The sequence below is a fragment of the Nycticebus coucang genome, chromosome 3 (genome assembly GCF_027406575.1).
Source record: "Nycticebus coucang isolate mNycCou1 chromosome 3, mNycCou1.pri, whole genome shotgun sequence".
In the NCBI taxonomy this organism is placed as follows: domain Eukaryota; kingdom Metazoa; phylum Chordata; class Mammalia; order Primates; family Lorisidae; genus Nycticebus; species Nycticebus coucang.
Genome location: NC_069782.1, coordinates 61,761,538 through 61,788,089, shown reverse-complemented (window position 1 = coordinate 61,788,089; position 26,552 = coordinate 61,761,538). Strand labels below are relative to the sequence as shown.

The following is a 26,552-nucleotide window of genomic DNA, read 5'->3' as shown; positions in this document are numbered from 1 at the left end:
GCCCACCCCATGCCTACTCTCCCAGCCTCAGTGAGCCAGGCTGGGCCTCTGCCTGGAGAACAACTCAGACTCTCCAGGTGAATAGCCATTGCCAGAGAAGGAGAGAGCCACTCACAGGCTCATGCAGTTAGGCTTGTGGTCCCGATGCTGCGACTGTGATGGCAAGGACAAGGGGCCCTCTTGGAGAGCCAGAGAGAGGCTTGACAGGACCTTGAGCCACCTGAGAAACCTACACAGACACCTCCTGAGCCTCTCCACCAGCTGGCTAGAGAAGGCTCCAGAATGCAGAGAGTGGAGCCAGAGAAGCCTGGCAGATAAACACACCTGGCTCCAGGACTCTTAGGGGTCTCAAAGACCACTTTCCAAAAGAGATGCCAAGAGCAGCTTCCAAAGCCTGCTGATTGCAGGGAAGGCATTTTTCCACAGGGCTTTAACTGTCAAATAACCAGGACTTCCACAGAGCCGTGTATGGCTTGAAAGGAAGCTGCTGAGACACCTAGCAAAAGCTTCTCTTTCGTTTCACCTCCATGAAGCTCAGGGGAAGACAGGCCTAGACCTCAGGGCTCTGTTCCCTGCTTGAAGACTTTGACGACAATTTCCAAGACCTGCCAGCCTTGTCAAAAGGGCCAAAAAGACCCTGCCTGGGTACTGTAGCTCTCCTCCAGCCAAGCAGGCAGATGAGGCTGCATGATGGCTGAGAACCCTACTTGTCCCATCTGGGGTTCCCCAGCCCATGAAAGTGGAGCAAAAAGAACACAGAAGTGGAGACGACATGTGAATTCAGAGGCATGATGCCCAGGAGCCACCTGAGGGCCCTGAAGGCCTCAGCCCCCAGGAATGGCTGTGCTAAGTGGGTGGCTGCAGAGGAACAGGACCCATGCTCACAGCTTTATATGGACATCACGATACTCTCCAAGGGGCTTTCCAGCTTGTCCTTTGAGCAGCCACTCTGGGGTGGTTCAGAGAAAGAGAAGCCTCAGGAAGACCAAGTGCCACCTGCTTGACTGGGTTGAGGAGGACGATAAATTATTTCTTCCTCCTCAAAACTGTATGCACCCCTTCCCCCATCCCCAAGGAAGCCGTTGCTAGAGAAGTACAGCCAAGGGCAGGGGTTGGCCAGGCTGTGCTCAGGAGAGCTGAGAAGGTGAGCAGCCACGGTCCAGGATGCAAATGCTCTGCCCAGAGGCTGCCCTAGCCAGCCATCTGCGAAGCTCTTGGGGCTTTGGGCTGCGTAGTCCTGTGGCCAAGCCCATGCTCAACAGGATGAGGGGAAGGGAAGGGATCAGGCAGGTGTATGGCCTCAAGATGGATGGGGAAGAGTACCCAAGATCACTTGGTTCATTCCTGAAATCCTAAGGAAGTGGCAGTGATCGGTATAGGGGAAGCCAGAGAGATCAAAGAGGAAGACACCAAGGGAGCGAGTGCAGGTGTGGAAGGCTCAGCTCAGCAGCGCCACACAACTAGGCCTTCCACCTCACTAACCTTGGAGCCGTGGGACGGTTTGGTCTTCTTGGGGTCAGAGAAGGCAGAGAGTGGAATTGTGGGCAACATGGGGTAGTCAGGGCTGGGCCTGGACACCGTGTCTGCTCCTTCGGGCATTACCATCACCTAGTGACAGAGAAGAGACAGGCATTATGATGGGCAGGGGCCAGCAGTCCCAGACAGGAAGGAGGCCCGTGTGGACATGTGGACGTGCTGATAGCAACGGGGCTCCCTCTTGGGGTGAGGGGAGAAAGGAGAGACTGAGCTCCCCTTTCCTGGAAGAATCACAGGTACTTTCCCTGCTGGGAGCTGGGTACTAAGCACTCGGGTGAAGCAGGCTGGGTGGTGAAGAGTGAAGAGAAGCCTAGGCTCCTGGGGTGGCTAGGCTGCACAGCCCCAGGGCACAGTGGAGCAGAGAGCTGGCTGAGAAGACTGGCAGAGCATGCCAGGACGCATGAGAAGACAGCTGCAGCCCATGCTCAGCCTATGTGCCAAGGCCAAGAGGCCAGAAAGAAGCATGGTGAGGGTGAGAGGCCAGGTGCCCAAGACAGGTAGCGTGCTGCAGAGAGCCATTTCCAAGGTGTCTGCACAGATGCAACTTCAGTGTGTCCCACATGCACCGCAGGACAAGCCTTTATCTTCTTGCAGGTGACTGAAGCTGACCCAAAGCATGCTGAGACAACGGCAGGAGGCGGCCTGCATGGGGGGAGAGCCCACCGTCCTCTGCAAAAGCAGCTGTGCAAAGCCAGCCCTGAGCCTGGGGGAAGTGCCAGGTCTGGTCTTGGAGGCTAAGATCCTTCCAGGAGGTGCCCCTAGGACACTGGCTACAGGGAGAGGAAGCCCTGCGTAAGATCTCAAAATACTCATACTACAGATTAATGCTGACAAGCCTCCTAGATGGCCACAAATCGAGACAAAAGTAGAAAACACAGTTAACAAGTACTGAATTCAGGCAGAAGCAGTACCACTAAGAACAATTACCACCTGTGATTCCTGGACAAGCCAACCCCTTCATCTGAGGATGCTGACATACTGTGGTCACAGGGACACAGCTGTGGGGTTGTTCCTGGGAGTCCCCAACAGTGGACTGACACACTCGCTATGCCTGACAGGTAGCTCCCTGGAGACAGGCCACAGATACCCCATGCTCCAGGGCAGCTGAGGCCCTGCCTACCTGCAGATATGCTCACAGGGAGTGCGCACCCCTCCTCCCATGTCAACCCATCCCTAGTCTCTCTCAACCAGTGCCCTAGACTGACACTACTTCAGGTCCAGGAAGTGCCTCTCTCCTCTGTAACACAGACCCTTGGAAAAAGAACAGGTAAAGTGAACAAGTGGATCACTTCTATCTGCAACACAGTGCTGCCATGGTGACCCCTCTCCCCAGATGTAAATACAGACCCTCGGCCACCAGGGTGAAGGATGAGAAAGAGCCTGGAGCGGTACAGGGCTAGAACACTGGGAAGTCCCACCCTAGTCATTCTGTAAGTACACGTAAGAAATTTCAAGAACTCCAAGGGATCTCTTGGTAAGGAATGTGAGGAGGGCTGCCTGCTCTTCAGCTCCTCCAGCACTGACAGCTACATGGGCAAGGGCTGCAGCGACTCGCTGCTGGATACACTCTGGGCTTCAGGACAGCAAAGGCAGATGCAAGGAAGCACGGGACAACAGCCACCGTCCCTCAGACTGCTCCTGAGGCTAGAGGGGACCCTGGCCACTAGCTCAGAGTGAGCCCTGAAGGCCCAGAAAGTTCCTGAGCAGCAAGCCAGCTCCTCCTCTGGGCAGCCCTCCCAGAGGGTGGATGGTGCCCACCACCCTCACTCTGCCCACAGGGCTTGGGTTGCTCCCCCACCAGCCCTGCACAGGCTGAGCAGGACCTGCCCCCAGCTCCTCTTCCTCCCAGCCCTTGCTACATTCACTTAGTCCTCAGAGCATTCCTCTCTTCAGAGCAATGGAAACTGCATCCATTGGGAGCTGGTCCTGGCTGCTGCCCAAGAGACCTGGGAGATGCTGTTTCTTTGAAACGTAACTACAAGGCTTCAGGGAGCCCAGAGACACCTGGCGCCAAGCAGTGGGAAACCCGAAGGTGGGAAGCAGGCGGATCAGAGCAGGGAGGTCGCAGGGCCACACTGTCCATGCAGACCTACCCAGCGCCTCCTTCACCCGTCCTTCAGAGCCAGAAGGTGTCTTTATTAGGGACACGGCAGGACTCATTCAAACCTGCCACAAACTATTCCTTTTACCAAAAAGTAACAAGTTCATCATGGACTCAGCTGTGCTCGGCAGAGAGTGTGTGGTTGTTCCTGGAGCCCAAGATACCACCAGGCTCCCCACTGCCTTGGGAGGTGGGTCTCCCCTGCACACACCCCACACGTGACGCACACCCTCACACATAGCCCCAGATACCCTACACGTGGCCCCTCCTACCACACATACCCATATACATACCCGGCCCCTACTCCATGAGAAAAGCACAGGCTGACATCTAGGCAAATGCTCTGTGACCCTGGGTCACCGAGGTGGCTATGCCACACTGTGACCAAGCCACAGGCTGCACATGCCGCCACACGACCACCCACCTGCAGCCAGGTGCCCTGTCCTCCTCCCCCAGCTACCATGCCACACCCCATCTCCAAAAGCCCCAAAGGCTCCACCTCCTAGAACCCTAAAGGCTCCACTCAGGTCACCGCACAGAGATCCAGGCCATACGACTCACTGAAAAGTCCTAGTTCTGAAGTGATGCTGTCTTCTGGCCTCATAGGACAGAGGTGACTCACAGAGGACCCCCTGCCACCTTCCCAGGTGGCCCTGCCAGGCTGGTTACGAGCCAGGTCTAGGCCTGGCCACGCGGACAGACCGGCCTCACACCCATTCCTTCCCTGACACTTCCTGAAGGAAGATGCTAATTAACCACTGCCACCCAGGAAGCGGGGGAGAACCAGCAGTTCATCACCCACAGCCACCCACGCCCTGGCATACACCTCCAGGTACCACCTGCTTAGTGTGCACCTGGGTTAAGGAGATCCCAAAACATCTCCAACACCAATGCATGCCTCTGACACAGGGAGCCAGGACAGGGCAGACGTGGCCAGCACAGCAGCCACTGAGCCAGGTGGGGGAAGGCCCACCCTCTGGGGCACTCACCCCGCCAGCCCGCAGGAGCTTGTACCGGAACTCAGTGGTGGGGTTGTTGAAGGTGAGCTTCTCGCAGCGCAGGTGGTTCACGGGCGGGTTGCCCTCCAGGTTCAGGAACAGGTCGTAGGTGAAGCAAACTTTTCGAGGCTCCTCCTTAAACAATGAAAACAGGGAAGTCTGAGTCAGAGGGGCAGGCAGGAGGCTGTGGCCACAGGACAGGGATAGGCCTCCCAGGTGACAGCCCAGCTCCTTCCTTTCTCCTTCACCTGCCTCCACTCCCCCTCTCCATCTCTCCTGGTCCACCTCCTTTGCTTCCTCAAAATAAATCAACTTATGACTCTCCTGCAGTGGACTGGGCATAGTAGGCTTCTTGACAGAAACCAAGATCACTAATACGATGTGCTTAGATGCTTAAGAGCACACTTCTGCCACTGGCAGGGGCAGAACCCTTGCTGCCCCACGAGACAGAGACCTTCCCTTTGGTTTACTGCCTACAGCACAGACAGGATGGATGTGCAGGACAAGTAAGGGAGGAGCGGCCATAAGCAAGGCTCTGACCAAGCAGTGTTTGACATCTGTAGCAAAAGTCGGGGGCTCAGGCAGAGGCAGGCCTGCTGGGAAGAAGGTAGTACACAGGGTCAAGTTTCTGTGCCAAAGCAAAATACTTCATATAAAGAGCCCACCTCGCACCAAATTATGTAAGTTGGGGGTCCCACAGAATGGAGATGTGCTTCTGGGGCAGGAACACTGGGCAAGTAAAAAAACAGTGAAGACTCTGAGACAAGCCTGAGTGTCACACTGAGAAACTGAAGTTTTAATGGGCACTGAGGTTTATGGGCAACCGGTGTTGGACACGGGCTAAGATCATCTGATGGGGACTGAATTGTCCCTTCAACAAATAATTCTGGGACAATTGGATATCCACACAACAAAGAATGAAGGTGAACTCGATCTCACATAAAAAAACAACTCGGAATGGATCAAAGACCTAGATGTAAGAGCTAAGACTATAAAACTCTTACAAGTATACACCTGATATTGGATGAGACAAATATTTTTCCTTTCTTTCTCTCTCTCTCTTTTTTTTGAAAGACAGGGTCTCACTCTGTCACCCAGGGTGGTCTTGAACTCCTGGCCTCAAGAGAGCCTCCCATCTCAGTCTCCCAAAGTGCTGGGATTATGGCCAGCAATTATGTCCTATATATGACACCAAAGCCTCAGGCAACTAAAGGAAATTAGATAAATCAAACTTCATCAAAAATTTTAAAATTTTGTGCTGTAAAACAGGACACTGTCAAGGAAGTGAAAAGACAACCCACAGAATAAGAGAACATATTTGCAAATCATTAATCTGGTAAGGGTTAATATCTAGAACATAAAAAAAAATTTGAAACAATAAAAAGACAAATAGAACCCTTGTGCAATACTAGACGGACTGTAAAATGGTACAGGCCACTTTGGAAATCTGGCAGTTAACATGTTAAATACAGAGTAACCATATGAACCATGCACCAACTTCTAGATATATGTACCCAAGAGAACGAACACATGCTCACACGAAAACTTGATACATGTGTCCATCTTCACTGTTACCATAGTCAAAAAGTGGAAATGACACAAATGTCCAACAACAGATGAACAGAAAGCAAGTGTGGTCCACCCACAACTGAAGTATTGCTCAGCTGCAAAAGGCATCAGGCTCTGCCTGGCATAAGCTGCAATGGGGATGACTCTTACAAACACTGCACTAAGGAAAGACGACAGACACAAAACGCCATGAAACGTCCAGGACAGGTGAGTCCACAGAGACAAGAAGTGGATTAGTTGGGGGTAGGAGCAAGGGGAGGGGGAGGGGACATAGGCAGTGACTGCTCATGGATATAGGGTTTCCTTTAGGGGTAATAAAAATATTCTAGAATCAGAAAATTATGACATTGTCTAACATTGTGAATACACTAAACACCACCAAATTTGTACATTTTAGAAGGGAAAGTATTTTGGTATGTGAATTACATCCCAATTTGTTAAAATGCTACTGATTATAAGAGGAAAAAATTAGGAGTATGAGGGGTGGTAAAAGTTTGAGAGAGAGAAAACTACACTCAGAGCTTTGAAAGAGACCACCAAAAAGATGGCAGAGGCCCCAGCCCCAAGCTTCCTACGCCCCGTGTACCCTGAGCTCACAGTGTACATGGCAATGTTTTTAAGCAATAGGGAAGGGGGCAGGGATGTCTCCCCTCAGGCTGCCCCCATGGCCATTGGTTTGTCTAAGTAGCTCTGAGAGCCTGGCTGGCAATGTGCCTGTTCAACACAGACAGCAGTGGCAGCTCCCACAAGCGCCCAGGAGTTCCAAAAAGCAGACTGCGAATGACTCCATCCCCCAGCGCTCTGTCAAGGTGAAGAGCCTCCACAGCGTTCAGGCTGGTGAAAGCAGACAAGTGAACAGGTCTTCCCAATCCAAGGCCAACCAGTGTAGCTGATGTTGACCTAATTTGGTGGGGGAGCCCCTGGTCTCAGAAGAGCAAATTTCCACACAGACCCAAGGGAGGAATCATGAAGTGTCTAGGATAGACTAGGAAGTCCCCTTCCTCTTGTCTGGGGTGGACATGTGACCTAGGTTTGGGTAAAGAGTTGAAGGGGAGGTCAGCCTTGGGAGGGCTTTACTTCCCAATCATAAACAAAACTGCAAGGAGAAAGTTTCTCATCATCTTTCTCCTTCCTGCCGGAACATGAAAGGCAGCCTCCACCACAGGACAGGCATGGCAGGAAGCTGGGAGAGCCTCAGGGGGAGGGGAGGGCAGGCCACGAGCCCTGGCATTAAGCCCCAATGTACACTTGCTATGGGCAGCTGGACATCACCCGGTAGATATTCTGAGACATTGCCAAGCTCTCACTCCCTCTACAAAGCTTTCCTTAAAGCTCCAGATATGGTCATCACCCCTCCTCTGGGTCCCCTGCCTGTATTGAGGCATGTGTCCCAGGGGGCGAGCAGGGAATAGACACAGGCCTGGGGCTTGCCCACACAGTCTACCAGGCATTGGTCCTTTAGAGGTGGCCTCTAAAGGGAGGACTCAACACAATGCCAGAGAACCCTTGGGAAGCAGGGGCTCCTCTCCTGCCCTCTCCCCAAAGCATGGTCAGCTCTGGGGAGGTGCTCCACATTAGCCAAATGCCTGGAAAGCCACGATGGATTAAGGGGTAGGAAGGGGGCCAGGATGGCTCCCTGGAGGCTGTGATGGCTTAAAGAAGGGCAAGGAGTCTATCAGGTCATGAAAGGTAAAGGGGGGAAGGAGAGGGGGCCTCCAGACTAGAGCAGCGGGGAACCCCACAACCTGGGAGGGAGTGGCAGGCAGCTCAAAGGGGAAATTAGAGTGAGGTGGCAACAGGTGACCCAGGGAGAAGGGTCTAGGTTAGCGGTTCTCAACCTGTGAGTTGCAACCCCTTTGTAACGATGAAAATATATCCTGCATATCAGATATTTACATAAAGATTCATAACAGTAACAAAATTACAGTTATGAAGTAGCAACGAAAATAATTTTATGGTTGGGGGTCAGCACAACATGAGGAACTGTATTAAAGGGTTGCAGCATTAGGAAGGTTGAGAACCACTGCCCTAAGTTATTCCTGCAGTGAGCTGTGCCCAGCGGTGGAGGAGGACTTGGGCTTAAGAACTGCCAGATCGTAAGAAAACCACACTCTACAGCACAAAAGGTGACTTCTGGCTCTCACTATTGGGAGCACACGGCTGGTTTGAATCCAGGAGATAAAAGTGGGTAGTGTGGGCAACCAAGCCCTTCTTGAGCTTCTCCTACCAAAATGATGCCACTAGGTAAAGATGGAGACAGTGAGGGGGTGAACCATATAGATAGTCCCAGCTAACTCACGAAGAAATGGAAGCACCACTGCTTCGTAATGCCCAGGCACAGACCACCAGCTGCCAGTAGAGCTGGGCCCTCTGCAGAGATTGAGCCCCAAATGCAGGTGCTGGCAGAGAGCATGCCACTCAGAGGACGGCCGTGGGGCCACAATGGGGCAAAGGCCCCAGAGCCAGATGGTGTCAGACTCTGCAGGATGCCTTACCCAGATTCCTCAACAAATTGTAAAGAAAAAAAAAAGTCAATGAATGAAAAGGCTGAGGGATAATCTATAGTTTAAAAGGAATTAAAAGACAAATCAGTGAATCTCAATGTGTGAGTCTTATAGAAATTCTAATTCAGGGCGGCGGCTGTGGCTCAGTGAGTAGGGTGCCAGCCCTAAATACCAAGGGTGGCAGGTTCAAACCCAGTCCCAGCCAAACTGCAAAAAAAAAATAGCTGGGCGTTGTGGCGGGTGCCCTTAGTCCCAGCTACTCAGGAGGCTGAAGCAGGAGAATTGCCTAAGCCCAAGAGCTAGAGGTTGCTGTTAGCGGTGACGCTATGGCACACTACCGAGGGCGACAAAGTGAAACTCTGTCTCTAACAAAAAAGAAAAAAAAAAAAAGAGGAGGCGGAGCAAGATGGCGGCTGAGTAACAGCTTCCTTGCATCTGGGCACCATGAGTCTGGGGAGATAGGACTCCAGGCATCTCTAGCTGGTGGGATCTGCCTATCATCACCCCTGTGAGGATACAGGGAGTCAGCGACAGACTTCTGGACCCCAAGAGGAGGACTAAAACAGTGGAAGAATGGCAAGTGGTCGTGTGTGTTCAATCCGTCCAAACCTGCCCGCAACTGTAAGTTCAGCAGCAGCGAGACTGCAAACCAGAAAGGCCTTACCTGTGAACTGTTTTGGTGTCTTTGGACTTGGCACTCAGTTGAACTGCCTTGGGGAGAGACTGAGCGGGAGCGCAGAGAGCTTTGGCCGTTGTCTAGGGCCCCAGTCTGAGCCGCTGAGCCAGACGGAGCTAATAGTGTTTGGCTCTGGGTCACAGGCAGCCATTGTGAGCGATCTGCCCCGGCAAGCTCCGCTCTCAGGGTCGCAGAGCTAGAATCGGGTGGGAGCTGGTAACCCAGCGACCAAGTAGCCAAAGGGTGGGGTCTGAGCCGCCTTGCAGCCCTAACCCTCAGGGGCAGAGTGAGACCGGTTTTGGCACACTGGGTAAGTGGATAGCCACTTCAGCAGTGATTCCTGCGAGAAAGCTGGGAAAGCTTCTGCTCAGCAAGTTTACAAGTTCAAAGTGCCTTTTAAGTGGGCTGAAGAGAGATTGAGGGTGTCTACCTGCTGGGGTTTGAGAAATCAGCAGCCTCCAGTCGTATCAGAACTGTGATTAACATCTCATACCCCAGAAGACCACGTGTTGCCCAGACAATATTCAATAACATATACATACTGCTTTGTTTTTGGTTGTGTCTTTTTTTTTTTTTTTTTTTGGTTTGGTTGTTTTTTTGTTTATTTTGATGTTGTTGATGTTGTTTTGTATTTTAATTTCAACCTTTTCCATACAGATCATTTTTCTTTCTCAATTTTTCTAGTTTAATTATAATTTCCATTGCTACCTTTTTCAATAACTAGAACTTCATTTTTGCTAGTGTTTCTACTGCTATTATTTGGTTTTTCACCCAATTATATCCCGTAAAGTTTTCTGTTTGCTTGTTTTGGTTTGATTTATAGCATTTTTGTCTTTCCTCTCTACTTGGTGGAGGTGGGGTACTGTGTTTGATCAGGTTAGCAAAGAGCTGCTGACCTCAAGGGAACCACCCAACCGGGCACCCCCAGAAGGTGGGGATTTCTTAAGGTTGTGTCAAAGTACCCTACTGTACACCTATATTGCTCTGTCTCCCTCTTTCTGTGCCTCTCTTCTTTTTATCAATATTCCTTTTACCCACCCCCTCTCCTTTATCTATTTTTCTTTTTTTTTTCTTATCACTCGGTCCTCCTTTCTTTCATCCCTTTTTTGCTCTTCATCCTTCTCACCCCTCTGGTCCTGTAACCCTTAGTCCACAGGCACAAGAACTTAAAGAGCAAGAGGAAGTGAAAGGAAAATTAGGGCAAGGAAACAGATAAAAGAAATCACTCATGAGGAAGAATCAGCAGAAAACTCCAGGCAACATGAAGAACCAGTCCAGAAGAACCCCGCCAAGGGACCATGAGGTAGCTACTGCAGATGATTCCACCTATACAGAAATGTTAGGAATGACAGAAAGGGAATTTAGAATACACATGTTGAAAACAATGAAAGAAATGATGGAAACAATGAAGGAAACTGCTAATAAAGTGGAAAATAACCAAAAGGAAATCCAAAAACAGAATCAAATAAGAGATGAACGATATGAAGAATATAAAAAGGATACAGCAGAGCTGAAGGAACTGAAATAGTCAACTAGGGAACTTAAAGATGCAATGGAAAGTATCAGCAACAGGTTAGACCATGCAGAAGAAAGAATTTCAGAGGTAGAAGACAAAGTTCTTGAGATAACTCAGATAGTAAAAGAGGCAGAAAAGAAGAGAGAGAAAGCAGAACGTTCACTGTCAGAATTATGGGACTTTATGAAGTGTTCCAACATATGAGTTATAGGAATTCCAGAAGGGGAAGAAGAATGCCCCAGAGGAATGGAAGCCATACTAGAGAATATTATAAAAGAAAATTTCCCAAATAGCACCAAAGATTCTGACACACTGCTTTCAGAGGGATATCGGACCCCAGGTCGCCTCAACTCTAACCGAGCTTCTCCAAGACACATTGTGATGAACCTGTCCAAAATCAAGACAAAAGAAAAGATTCTGCAAGCTGACACGAGTAAGCACCAGTTGACCTACAGGGGCAAATCCATCAGAGTGACTGCAGACTTCTCTAATGAAACTTTTCAAGCAAGAAGACAATGGTCATCTACCTTTAATCTACTTAAAGATAACAATTTCCAGCCCAGAATTCTGTACCCTGCTAAGCTAAGCTTAAAAATTGATGGAGAAATCAAATCATTTACGGATATACAAACATTGAGGAAATTCGCCGCAACGAGACCAGCTCTACAGGAAATACTTCAACCTGTTCTGCACACTGACCACCACAATGGATCAGCAGCAAAGTAAGAACTCAGAAATTAAACGACAGAACCTAACCTCCACACTGATGCAAAAGATAAGACTAAGCAATGGACTCTCACCAAATAAGACGAATAGAATACTACCACACTTATCAATTATCTCAATAAATGTTAATGGCTTGAATTCCCCACTGAAGAGACCTAGATTGGCTGACTGGATTAAAAAACACAAGCCATCCATTTGCTGTCTGCAAGAAACACACCTGGCTTCAAAACACAAATTAAAGCTCTGAGTCAAGGATTGGAAGACAATTTTTCAGGCAAATGGCATTCAGAAGAAAAGAGGAGTTGCAATCTTATTTTCAGATACATGTGGATTTAAAGCAACTAAAGTCAAAAAAGACAAAGATGGTCACTTTATATTGGTCAAGGGAAAAATACAACAAGAAGACATTTCAATTCTAAATATTTATGCACCCAATTTAAATGCTCCCAGATTCTTGAAACAGACCTTACTCAGTCTGAGCAATATGATATCTGATAATACCATCATAACAGGGGACTTTAACACTCCTCTTACAGAGCTGGACAGATCCTCTAAACAGAAATTAAACAAAGATATAAGAGATTTAAATGAGACCCTAGAACAACTATGCTTGATAGACGCATATAGAACACTCCACCCCAAAGATAAAGAATATACATTCTTCTCATCACCCCATGGAACATTCTCCAAAATTGATCATATCCTGGGACACAAAACAAATATCAACAGAATCAAAAGAATTGAAATTTTACCTTGTATCTTCTCAGACCATAAGGCACTAAAGGTGGAACTCAACTCTAACAAAAATGCTCGACCCCACCCAAAGGCATGGAAATTAAACAATCTTCTGTTGAATAACAGATGGGTGCAGGAAGAAATAAAACAGGAAATCATTAACTTCCTTGAGCATAACAACAATGAAGACACAAGCTATCAAAACCTGTGGGATGCTGCAAAAGCAGTTTTGAGAGGAAAATTCATCGCTTTAGACGCCTACATTCGAAAAACAGAAAGAGAGCACATCAACAATCTCACAAGAGATCTTATGGAATTGGAAAAAGAAGAACAATCTAAGCTTAAACTTAGTAGAAGAAAAGAAATATCCAAAATCAAATCAGAGATCAATGAATTTGAAAACAAAAGAATCATTCAGAAAATTAATGAAACAAGAAGTTGGTTTTTTGAAAAAATAAATAAAATAGATAAACCATTGGCCAGACTAACGAGGAATAGAAAAGTAAAATCTCTAGTAACCCCAATCAGAAACGATAAAGGGGAAATAACAACTGATCCCACAGAGATACAAGAGATCATCTCTGAATACTACCAGAAACTCTATGCCCAGAAATTTGACAATGTGAAGGAAATGGATCAATATTTGGAATCACATCCTCTCCCTACACTCAGCCAGGAAGAAACAGAGCTCCTGAACAGACCAATTTCAAGTACTGAGATCAAAGAAACAATAAAAAATATTCCAACCAAAAAATGCCCTGGTCCACATGGCTTCACTCCAGAATTCTATCAAACCTTCCAGGAAGAGCTTATTCCTGTACTGCAGAAATTATTCCAAAAAATTGAGGAAGAGGGAATCTTCCCCAACACATTCTATGAAGCAAACATCACCCTGATACCAAAACCAGGAAAAGACCCAAACAAAAAGGAGAATTTCAGACCAATCTCACTCATGAATATAGATGCAAAAATTCTCAGCAAAATCCTAGCCAATAGATTACAGCTTATCATCAAAAAAGTCATTCATCATGATCAAGTAGGCTTCATCCCAGGGATGCAAGGCTGGTTTAACATACGCAAGTCCATAAACGTTATCCACCATATTAACAGAGGCAAAAATAAAGATCACATGATCCTCTCAATAGATGCAGAAAAAGCATTTGATAAAATCCAGCATCCTTTTCTAATTAGAACACTGAAGAGTATAGGCATAGGTGGCACATTTCTAAAACTGATTGAAGCTATCTATGACAAACCCACAGCCAATATTTTACTGAATGGAGTAAAACTGAAAGCTTTTCCTCTTAGAACTGGAACCAGACAAGGTTGTCCTCTGTCACCTTTACTATTCAACATAGTGCTGGAAGTTCTAGCCAATACCATTAGGCAAGACAAGGAAATAAAGGGAATCCAAATGGGAGCAGAGGAGGTCAAACTCTCCCTCTTTGCTGACGACATGATCTTATACTTAGAGAATCCCAAAGACTCAACCACAAGACTCCTAGAAGTCATCAAAAAATACAGTAATGTTTCAGGATATAAAATCAATGTCCACAAGTCAGTAGCCTTTCTATACACCAAGAACAGTCAAGATGAGAAGCTAATTAAGGACACAACTCCCTTCACCATAGTTTCAAAGAAAATGAAATACCTAGGAATATACCTAACGAAGGAGGTGAAGGACCTCTATAAAGAAAACTATGAAATCCTCAGAAAGGAAATAGCAGAGGATATTAACAAATGGAAGAACATACCATGCTCATGGATGGGAAGAATCAACATTGTTAAAATGTCTGTACTTCCCAAAGCAATCTACCTACTCAATGCCATTCCTATCAAAATACCAACATCGTACTTTCAAGATTTGGAAAAAATGACTCTGTGTTTTGTATGGAACTAGAAAAAAAACCCATATAGCTAAGGCACTTCTTAGTAATAAAAATAAAGCTGGGGGCATCAGCATACCAGATTTTAGTCTGTACTACAAAGCCATAGTGCTCAAGACAGCATGGTACTGGCACAAAAACAGAGACATAGACACTTGGAATAGAATTGAAAACGAAGAAATGAAACTAACATCTTACAACCACCTAAACTTCGATAAACCAAACAAGAACATACCTTGGGGGAAAGACACCCTATTCAATAAATGGTGTTGGGAGAACTGGATGTCTACATGTAAAAGACTGAAACTGGACCCACACCATTCCCCACTCACAAAAATTGATTCAAGATGGATAAAGGACTTAAATTTAAGGCATAAAACAATAAAAATCCTCAAAGAAAGCATAGGAAAATCACTGGAAGATATTGGCCTGGGGAAAGACTTCATGAAGAAGACTGCCATGGCAATTGCAACAACAAAAAAAATAAACAAATCGGACTTCATTAAACTGAAAAGCTTCTGTACAGCTAAGGAGACAATAACCAAAGCAAAGAGACAACCTACACGATGGGAAAGGATATTTGCATATTTTCAATCAGACAAAAGCTTGATAACTAGGATCTATAGAGAACTCAAATTAATCCACATGAAAAAAGCCAACAATCCCATACATCAATGGGCAAGAGACATGAATAGAACTTTCTCTAAAGTGAGAGATGAATGGCTAACAAACACCTGAAAAAATGTTCATCATCTCTATATATTAGAGAAATGCAAATCAAAACAACCCTGAGATATCATCTAACCCCAGTGAGAATGGCCCACATCACAAAATCTCAAAACTGCAGATGCTGGCGTGGATGTGGAGAGAAGGGAACACTTTTACACTGCTGGTGGGACTGCAAACTACTACAACCTTTCTGGAAGGAAGTATGGAGAAACCTCAAAGCACTCAAGCTAGACCTCCCATTTGATCCTGCAATCCCATTACTGGGCATCTACCCAGAAGGAAAAAAATCCTTTTATCATAAGGACACTTGTACTAGACTGTTTATTGCAGCTCAATTTACAATCGCCAAAATGTGGAAACAGCCTAAATGCCCACCGACCCAGGAACGGATTAACAAGCTGTGGTATATGTATACCATGGAATACTATTCAGCCATTAAAAAAAATGGAGACTTTACATCCTTCGTATTAACCGGGATGGAAGTGGAAGACATTATTCTTAGTAAAGCATCACAAGAATGGAGAAGCATGAATCCTATGTACTCAATTTTGATATGAGGACAATTAATGACAATTAAGGTTACGTGGGGGGGGGGGAGCAGAAAGAGGGATGGAGGGAGGGGGGTGGGGCCTTGGTGCGTGTCACACTTTATGGGGGCAAGACATGATTGCAAGAGGGACTTTACCTAACAATTGCAATCATTGTAACCTGGCTTATTGTACCGTCAATGAATCCCCAACAATAAAAAAAAAGAAAGAAACACACACACACAAAAAAAGAAAAAGAAATCCTAATTCAAACCGAAATATACTAGACTTATTAAACACTGACATTTTAAGGAACTAAGGAATTATTATAAATTAATATGATAATAGCATAATCAAGGCACTATTAATTCATAGGTATAGTCTCAGCATGGCCATCTTTTCAGCCCCTTCTGAAGTATTTACATATGAAATGATAATGTGTGGGATTCGTGCTCCAAAAATGCAAGGGTGGCAGTGGGAGGGACTGAGCCATAATGGGCCTGGCCATGTGCTGACCACTGTCAAGGGTGGCCACCATCAGCGATGGCCACAGAGGGCTTACTGCCCCACTCTACTTCTGCAAATGCTCCAAGCTTTCCCCGATAGCCTTTCCTGAGTGGATGCAGCACAGCAAGGCTGCATGCTCAGAGGAGGGATGTGGCTGAGGGAGCCCTTCCCACCCAAGAAGCCTAGGCCCTTGGGGAGAGGTACAAGAGGGGAGGCCTGCCTGGGAGCTGACATCCTCACAGCAGTGAAAAGACACAGGCCTGGGGCTTGCCCTCACAGTCTGCCAGGCTTTGGTCCTTTAGAGGTGGCCTCAACGCAATGCCACAGACATAGTCTTAGCGTTGTTGCTATCACGAGCAGAAGATGCCTTTCTTTCCACAAAGGATTCACTGGCTTGAGCAGGGCACCTGGGGTAGGGGCAGCCACCAGATAGTACCTGAAGCCATAGGACTCCCCAGGGACGCAACCCAGCTCTGCCCACTACCTACCACAGGGTACCCTGGGGCTCAGTGCTGGGCCATCCTCTTCCCAGATGTCATTGCACCCAGTGGCCCCTTTGCACTTTGGCTGTACAGCACGTCCAGCCACTTGTCTGCAGCCCCTTCCTGTCCCCTCTCTCCTGGACCCCCACTACTTCCTAACCATCTAGCTGCTTCAACCCGGCCCCCCTTCAACCTGGCGTTTAAACCGGCTGGTGGCTCAACTCAACCTACCAATAACTTCTATAGCCTGAAGTCAGCACCACACGCCCACCCTGATCTCCCCCACCAACTATTCTGATCTCTGCCCCCAAGTATGGCACACGCTTTGCTCTCTTCCAGGTGCTGTCACAGTCTGAAGGACGAAGGTCTCCTGCTCCACCAGACTACAAGCACAGTGGACAATGACACCATTGTGTTTTGCTCCTAACAGGCCTGGACCAAAGCTAGCACGCCCACCTGCCAAATGTCCCTAAATACTCATTTATCCACCAAAAATGTACCAGGTGCCTACCATGTGTTCACAGCAGTGACCAAGACCAAGGAAGGTCTCTAACTTTATGGACAGGGCACAAAGGTGAGACAGCCACTGCAATGACAACATGACATGACCGAACTATGTCACGCACCTGCAGAGCCTTGAATGTGGCCAGGGGCATCACTAAACACTGCATGTGTGTGTGCTTCACAGCCCCACATGGGTGCTCCCAGTGTCCCCTGTCACAGCTGAAGACAGGGAATCAGGGTGGAGAATGTGGTCAGCACCAGGGCCAGGACTGGCCAGGGGGCTTCCTGTGCAGCCCCTGGGCCCTAGAAGGCTCCACACACCCACACAAACCCAACAGGGTGGGCAGCTACAGCAAGAGGAGACCGGCCTGTGTTCTTCACAACTCCCTGGAGGGGAAGGAAGGCAGCTGCAGCCTGGAGAGCCCTCTGTGCCACCAGCAATAGCACGCTGAGGATGGCTGCTAACTGGCACTCTCTCTGGATGAGACCTAGGACCCATGACACTTAGGGACTCCCAGAAGGGCTGCAGATCCCTCCCTGGACAGCCTCCTGGAGACCTAGTTTCCTGTGAGACTGGACATGGCAGCACTGCCAAGCTCCAAGGCCTAGCAGCCTTGTAAGGACTGGCAGGGTCACCGGAGGGTAACAGCCTTGGCTACTCTAGCTGAACCCCAATGTGGCCCCACTCTCAGCGGTGGCAGCCACCCATTCCCAGGCCACTGGCCACAACCCAGCATGTTTCCAACCTTAGCAAACTAAGATGCAGAGGAACTGACCACACTGGTGCCAGAACCAGAGCCACAGGCAAAGCCACGACGTACACTCATCCACAGCATCAGAGCCAGAGCCACGGCATGCACTGGTCCACAGCACTGGAGCCAGAGCCACGTCGTGCACTCACCCACATGACCAGAACCAAAGCCGCGACATGCACTGATCGACAGCACCAGAGCCAGTTCCATTGTATGCACATGTCCACAGCGCCAGAGCCAGAGCCATGGCATGCACACGTTCACAGCACCAGAGCCAGATCCACAGCATGCACTTGTCCACAGTGCCAGAGCCAGAGCCGCAGCATGCATATGTCCACAGTGCCAGAGCCAGAGCCATGGTGTGCACTCGTCCACAGTGCCAGAGCCACGGAATGCACTTGTCCACAGTGCCAGAGCCAGAGCCATGGTGTGCATACATCCACAGTGCCAGAGTCAGAGCCATGGCATGCACTTCTCCACAGCGCCACAGCCAGAGCCATGGCGTGCACACATGCATAGCACCAGAGCTAGAGCCATGGCATACACTTGTCCACAGAGCCAGAGCCAGTTCCATTGCATGCACTCGTCCACAGCACCAGCGCCAGAGGCACGGCGTGCACTCTTCCATAGCACCAAAGGGTGGGCATCAAGCCAAGTGCTTGTCTGGGGCCCTTGAGGCCAGGCTAGTCCTGTCGCAGGGCACGTCAGGGCCACAATCCATGGCCCTGTGGTTGCCAACAGTGCTTGGCGTCTTAGTGCAGGTGAGGCCAATGTCCCCTCCTGCCCACACGTGGCCTGGAGGACACCCAGAGTGACCTCCCTGCATCAGAGTGAGAGCAGAGGAACCAGCCCTCCTGAGGACCCTCCTGTCTGACATTCCCTTGTAAGGCCCCAGAGTTCACATATGCTAGACTCTAAAACATAATAAAGTTAAACCTGAATGTGATTGTGGATCTAGATCCAAGTGCCAGGGAAACACTGAAATGTCACTATCAACATCCCTGTGGGACAAACAATACACCTTCTTCTCAAAATACTTTGCAAGGGAGGAAAGAGAGGATGAGAAAAAAGATTTAAAGAGGCTTAAGAGTCAAGAGTGATACACTGACCTTATTTGAATCCTCACTTGAACAAATTAGTCCCCAGCACTTGCAGGGGTGGGTTCCAGGACACAGACACAGCTGACTCGTGTTTGTGTGTGTGTGTGTGTGTGACAAGAGAAGAAAGTGACGTGACTGGATATGTGATATTAAGGAATTATTAATTTATCAGCTTCTATGATGATGCTGTTGTGGTTAGGTGTTTTGTTTACAAAGTCCTCTCTCTTACAGGCACATCCCGATATATCTACAGATGACAAGATATGATGTCCAGGACTTGATTCTAAACAGTGCTGGGAACAGAGATGAGAAAACAGGACCCAAATGTCGGCAGCTGTTAAAGCTAGACTGGGGGGGGAAGGAGGGGGATGGGAGGGAGGAGGGGTTGCTCTGCCATTTTCTCTACTTCTTTATAAAGGCCATTTTTTACAGTTTTCTATGTTAGAAAAGAATTAAACTTATATGCTAGGCTTTGCCTGGCCTGCCTTATGAATCTGAACTTCAGTTCAATACCACTCGTGTGCCTGTGAGCAGCCTCTGTGCAGTGCTGGGAAGAGGGTAAACACATTTCCGTGGAGAATCCTCTAATCCTGCTCCCCCCGCCCCAGAAGACCCTGCTTCAGTGGGCAGACAGCAGCAGCAGCTGGCCCTAACCCTCCAGGAGCCAGGTGCTGGCAGCAGGCTTTACCCAGCACCTTATTCCATCCACACGAATACTCTCAGAATGAGTCACTATCCTCACCGGCCATCAGGGGAAGAAACTGGGGTTCTGGGATGTTTGATCATTTGACAAAGCCAAGCAGAAGCAATAAAAGGCAAGCACATCAGAGGCCTCCCACGCCTCCTCTGGGTAAAGTCCTGACGTGCTCATGCTTGGTTCTCCAGCTCACAACAAACTGGAACAGGGCTGGCTGACTGGCTAGCAGAAAGCCGGAGAGGAGACATGGGAAAAGAAGTCCAAGCAGCAGACAGCCCACGCCTGCAATCTCACTCCCAGAATGCCATCTGTCAAGCGTACAGGAGGGCCACAAGTCACTGCTGTGACAGGACATGCTCCTCAGCAGAACAGCCAGGTAAACCACAGATGACCCGCATGACAGGACTCACTCCACAGACCCACAGATGCAGGGCCAGGCAGCAAGTCCAAAAGCTGCACACCATACCCCCAACACTCACTCACACACTCACACTCAGCCAAAAAGACGCTTTCAAAGAACAGACAACTAACTGTGCATTGTGGTTACTTCAAGGAAGTGGCCTGCAGACAGGATTTCAATTCTTTGCAACCTACACATACCACCTTTGAAATTAGAAGAGGAAAAACTTAAAAATAAAAAAAGGCTTAAGAAAAATAGTACAATGTGTGCTGAAAACTGTGGGCTATGTGGTCAGACCCCCTAGGTGCTGAAGCAGCCCATCATCAATTTGCTGTGTGACCTTGGCTGCACTGCTGCATCTCTCTGAGCCTCAGTGAGAGGAGGGAGAGAGAAAGCACAATGGTGCCTCTGGCTGGTAGGACCCCTACCATGTCTGCCTGCCTGCACTGCACATGAAGCAGAGGAGACTCCTGCAGGTGCCCTCAGGGCCTCCAGGTCAGGTCCAGGGTGGACAATCACTGAACCACTGTCTGAGACAGCAGAAGCAGCAAGCAACTTATAAGCCTGTCAGGAAGGGGCTGCCCCTGGTCAGAGAAGGATGTGAAGTTCTCTTTTTGTCCCTCTGAACTATGAATTCCACCATGGAGTACTGGCTGTCCCTGGAAGAAATTCGACAGGTGCTGCTGGTGACTCCAAGGGCAGGCTCTGTAGCCCAGCTGACTCGCCCACTTCCTGTGCAGCCCTGGCCAGTCACGTCGCTTGTCTGTGCCTCAGCTTCCTCACCTGCAAAGTAGGAATACCAAAACCCAGCTGCATACAGATGCTCAGACACACGAATATGGTGGGTCCCCTAAGACACACTGCCAGGAGAAGACAGCAAATTGCAAAGCAGTGAATACACCAGACCTCCAGTGCTTTTACACTGAAGAAATGTTTTCCAGGCTGGGCAAAGAGGTTCATGCTTATAATCCTAGCACTCTGGGAGGCTGAGGAGGGAGGATTGCTTGAACTCAGGAGTTTGAGACCAGCCTGAGCAAGAATGAGACCCCGTCTCTACTAAAAATAGAAAAAGTAGCCAGCCATTGTGAGGTGTGCCTGTAGTCCCAGTTACTCAGGAGGCTGAGGCAGGAGGATCGCTTGAGCCCAAGAGTTTGAAGTTGCTGTGAGCTAAGATGATGCTATGGCACTCTAGTCAGGGACTCTGTCTCAAAAAAGAAAAGAAAAAAAATGTTTTTGATACGAATGTGAAACACACAGGGAAACAGTCCAGAACCTAGATGCTCAACTATTTTCAGGAGGAGGGCAGTGCACAGGACAGAGTTCCAATTTTTATCCTGCACACTACAGTGTTATCTGCAGTTGTGATAAGCTAAGTAAATCCCTGAATCGATAAGCAATTAGAAACTAAGACAAAGAAGGCAGAAAGGCAAGCACAAGTGGTAAAGAGCTTTCTATGGAAACAGCTGAACATATTTAGGCTTTAAGTTGGCTTCTATTATCTGGAAGCCTAACTGAATGATTTCTCCCCAACCTAACACCAAAAAGAAGGAGAAAGCAGCTTGCAATATACATGGCACATGTAAAACAGCAGTTTGGAAAAGAAACCTGGGCCAAGTGTGGTGGTGAAAGAAACCCACTGCTTTGGGAGGCTAAGATCACCTAAGCCCAGGAGTTCTAGGCTGCAGTGAACTACAATCACACCATCAAACTCCAGGCTAGGTGAAGAGCAAGCCCGAGGGCAATAAAGTGCAACTCTGTCTCTGCAAAAAAAAAAAAAAAAATAGGGAAGTAAAGGGAAGAAACCTGGATTACAACAGATAAAATAGAAGCCAGGTGGTCGCATCCCCCAGGATGTGATGACAGCCATCATCAGCACCAATGCCAACTCCACTAGTACCTCCGCTGAGCCCCACAGGGCCAGCTCCTCTGCCTCCTCCCTCCCTCCTGCCATGCTTGTCGCAGGGTAGCTGCAAGACAGAGAGGCATGAGCCTGCCCTTGCCCAACACAGAGACAACCTCTCTCCAACCTGCACTGAGGCTGCCTGGCCCACACCTCCTGGCCCCACCCCCCACCCCCCACCCTGTGTGGCCAGCAGGAAGGATCCAGGTCCAGGAAGGGCTCCACAAATGGCAGGCCCTGACCCACGCTACTCCATAGCACCTCTCTGTGTCCCGCTCTGGGGAGCGAAAATGCAAATCACTCCCATCCCTACAGGACATACACCAATCTGTTGAGAGACAGTGTCTCAGAGAAGTGGACTAAGAAGGAAATTTGGGGAACATAACATGTGCTTCCAACTCCAAGCCAGCAGTTGGTGTTGGAGTGGGGACTGTCTGCCCCCAGGGGGCCTTGGGTAACTGTGATGAGCTGTGGGGTTCTCTTAAGGGACTTCTCCACCTGGCTCCAGACTCTGCCCTCCAGGAAATCCATGGAGGCACAGAAAGAAGCCACCGGGAAAGACAAACTGAGCAGCATGGCCAGTGTGTGTTCATGCAGCTTGTCACAATTTGGCAGCCCCCTGACCTTCCCTGTGTGTCCTTACACAATGTCCCTTCTGTTCTGGCTCCTCACAGTCTACTGTTGAGACCTCGGCTGCAGCATCAGCCAATTTTCCCTGGTGGGAAGCTCTGAGTGCTCACAGAGGGGTTGCTCGCCTCCTGAACTCTGTAGAGCTCGGGAGAGGCAAGGAGCCACGTGTGCAGACAAGGCGAGAACACAATGGGCTCTGAGAGGGTGTGCCAAGCCCCAGAACCTGCACCGTCCCTCACTCCACTGGGATCAGCTCTCCCTAGTTTCTGTTTAACCTGAGGGCAGGCCAGGAAAGCCCTGCTGGCCCTGCTTCAGATGGTTTTTGCAGCTGTTTCTACCATAAGAGGGTGGGGGTGGGGGACCAAGATCTGGTGGTCCTGGTACCTACCCTGGCATGTTCCCAGCTCTGCCAGACTGCCTGTGCAGCTGCCCATAGCCCACCAACGCCTGTAACCTGGGATATGTCCAAGAAGAGGCCTCAGAGGGTTTTAAGACTCTGAAGCCAGTGCTGTTTCACTTGTGTCTAAGAACTTCAAGCCAAAATCATGCAAAATTTCTAATAAAATGTCCCAACACGCCCTCCCCGGGCCTTGAGATAACCCCATGTGAGCAGAACTGTGGAACATTAGTGACAGCTACTGATAGCGTGGTGTGTGGGTGGGGGAGGGTGACAAATAACAAAAAAACACTTCTTTTTCACATTTTGCCACTTCTGAACATTGTACTATCTCTTAAAATCAGTCTGTAGCCTTAACATGTTTCTTTCCCTCCTCCTAAAATGTGTCATCATGTTGATGGTGAAGGGAGGTCCCAACAGGAGTGGAACCCAAGCCTGCACAGCCCTCTGCTGTCGCTGTGAGTATTGGGTTCCACATGCATAAGAGCCCGGCTGGTAAGCTGTGGGGATGACATCGGACACAGAAATGACAGAGTGGGTCATTTCTGGGAACCCAGACCACCTCTCTCCTCCATCTGACAACTGATTCTCTCAGCACCTCTGATTTTGCCAAGTACTCTGAGCCAGAAACACAGGAATAAATGGCAAACAACTTTGATGTGAAAAAGACAAAACTGAGATCTAAGAGGACTACCAAGGAAAATCAAGTCACATCTAACGAGGTCTTGGAGAAGAGCTCCTGATTCCAACTGCTGATCTTGGCTAATGACTCAAATTAAATCAAAGCAAAAAAAAAAAAAATCAACTGCAGAGAAGTCAGTCTGCGATGAACACAGAGCAGGTATGTGGCAGGGTCACCATGGGGGCCTGTGGGCTGGTGGTGCAGGCTTCAGGACAGGCAGCGGCCCCAAGCCCCTCACCCACCCAAGACTCAGCTCCACACCCATATGTCCTGCAGGTCAGCCGTGGACCCTCAGGGCCCCTCTGAGGCCCAGACCCTGCTTCCAAACTGACCCCAGGGCACAATCACTGGATTATTTCTGGGAGAGTGAGCCAGGTCTGCTTTATAATGTGAGTGATCTACTTAAGAAGAGCATGGGCAGGCACCTAGCTGGGGACTCGGAGGGTTCAGAGGGCCCCACTTGCGATCACATCCCAGTGGCCCCCACTGTGCTGGCGCTGAGCAGCCCTACCCAGCTCCCCTTTCCCTATTCTCATTCCTTACATCCAGACTCTGTCTTCATACAACTGTCCTTGCACTTGAAGTAGCCTTCCCGTCCTCTCAGCCTCACAGGAACATCTCTGAGGCCAACCTAACTGGGTTCCCGTGATGCATTCAGCACCCAGCGTATCAGCTTCCGTGAACTTATGACCTGTTCTGGGGCCATCACTTTCTCTGCTAGATGCCTGCTACTATCCACTCTGGGCCTTGGCAGGCCCTAAGCTTAGCAAGTATTTGTTGCATGGATAATCCAAACTCCAGCAAGGAACAGAAGAAAAACAATTCATCCTCCTCACTGCAAATAAACATTTTCTTCTTTTTTTTGAGACAGAGTATCACTGTCACCCTGAGTAGGGAGCCGTGGCGTCATGACAGCTCACAGCAACCTCAAACGCCTCAGCTCAAGAGATCCTCCTGCCTCAGCCTCCTGAGTAGCTGGGACTACAAGCACACACCACTATACCCAGCTAGTTTCTTTCTTTCTTTTTTGAAAGTAGAGATGGGGTCTCAGTCTTCCTCAGGCTGATCTCAAACTCCTTAGTTCTAAGGACACTCCTGCCTCAGTCTCCCACGGTACTAGGATATAGGCATGAACCAATGAGACCCAGCCAACAAATAAACATTTAAAAACCCTCAATTGCAAAGAATAAACCTCCCCTGCTAGGTGCCATCTCCCTGCTGGAGGGACCGTCCATCCCACACATGCTGCCACTGGGCAGCACAAGGAAAAGCATAGCCTCAAGACAAGCCACAGATTTGGAGAAAATATGTGCAAATCACACATAAGATAAAGAACTCCCAAAAGTCAACAATAAGAAAAATAGCTCTCCCCCAAAAAGAAAACTAGGGAGGAATAAAATTCTGAAGACATACTTGACCAATACATGAACTGCAAATAAGCGCATAAAAAGATAATCAGCCATCTGGAAGATGTAAGTCAAAACCTAATCAGGTACCACTTCATACCCACTAGGGTAGCCTTAAGTAATCAGAGACAGGAAATAAGTATTGGTGAGGATGTGGGGAAACTGGGGCCCTCATACACTGCAAATGTGCAGCCATAGTGGGAAACAATCTGGCAGTTACTCAAAAAGTTAAACACACAATAACCAAAAGACCCAGCAATTCCACTGGCATTAGACAGTGGTGAAGGTATGATGGTTGTACAGCTCTGAATATGCAAATAAACCACTGGACTGTATGAAATGGAGTGAATTGTAGATTGTGGGAATGATACCTCAATAAAGGTGTTTAACAGAGAGATACAACACACACAGACAAAAGAAGGGGGGTGGGGGGTAGGGAGGCAGGTCCAGGCTTCAGGAGGGCCAGCAGCCCCTAGGCCCCCAGCCCACCCAAGACTCAGCTCCACACCTGGAGCTGAGAGAAGGAAGGAAGAGGAAAGAGAAAAGAAACAACCTGACCCATCAAGTGCTGGTGAGGCTATGAAGCAACATGAAGTTTTCCTGCTGATAGCAATGCAAAACAGCACAGCCCTTCAGAAAACTGTTGGGCTGTTTCTTATAAAAGTTAACCGTTTTCAGTTTCTTATAAAGTTAACCAGAGATATACCATATGACCTGGTAATCTTTACTCCTGGATATTTACCCAAATAAACTGAAAACTTATATGCACACAAAATCCTGTATGCAAATATTTACAGCAACTTTATTCATAATGACCAAAAACTAGAAATCAAGATGTCCTTCAACAGATAAATGGATAAACTGCACTGCATTCATATAATGGAACTCTCCTCGGCAGAAAAAGAATCAAATGATTTGTTGATGCAACAACATGAGTGTATCTTAATTAAGTGCACTTTGCTAAGTCAGAGACACCAGACACAAAGGGCTACATATCTTCTGATAGGACAATCTGGGAAAAACAAAGCTATAATAAGAGAAAAAAGATGTGATGGTTGTGTGGGCCTGGACCTGGGAAAAGGAGCTGACTTTTTTTTTTTTGTTTGAGACAGTCTTACTTTGTTGCCCTGGGTAAAGTGCCATGGTGTCATAGCTCACAGCAACCTCATCGGGCTCAAGTGGTTCTCTTACCTCAGCGTCCCAAGTGGCTGGAACTACAGGCACCCGCCACAACGCCAGGCTATTTTTAGAGTCAGGGTCTCATTCTTGCTCAGTCTGGTCTCGAATCCGTGAGCTCAGACAATCCACCCACCTTGGCATCCCAGAGTGCTGGGATTACAGGTGTGACCCACCAGGCCCAGCAAGGAGCTAACTTCAAAGTGAGAGCTCTCCCTGGACAAAACTAGAACAATTTATACATTGGATTATAACACAAATAAAAAACAAATATCCAAGAATCCATATTGATATAAATAAACGACTAAATAAATAAATGGGGGAGAAGGGACAACTCTTCCTTACCAAAAAATTCCAATTAATAAATGTAGAAGATATGAAGGAAATAAATGCTAGCATTAGAACCCACAGGGGGC

General features: G+C 48.4%; 1 protein-coding gene across 3 annotated transcripts in view; it reads right to left on the bottom strand.

The window, feature by feature from the left end:
* Positions 1–26,552, bottom strand: part of MLLT1 (MLLT1 super elongation complex subunit) — a 90,026-nt gene that overhangs the window by 14,697 nt on the left and 48,777 nt on the right. For 2 of the 3 annotated variants that reach the window (XM_053584494.1, XM_053584496.1), the window contains 2 exons: positions 4,627–4,770; positions 1,483–1,608 (listed from right to left, as the gene is read on the bottom strand). In XM_053584494.1, coding sequence (XP_053440469.1) covers positions 1,483–1,608; positions 4,627–4,770 — 270 coding nt within the window. The remainder of the gene's footprint in view (positions 1–1,482; positions 1,609–4,626; positions 4,771–26,552) is intronic. The other variant, XM_053584495.1, reaches the window with a different exon arrangement.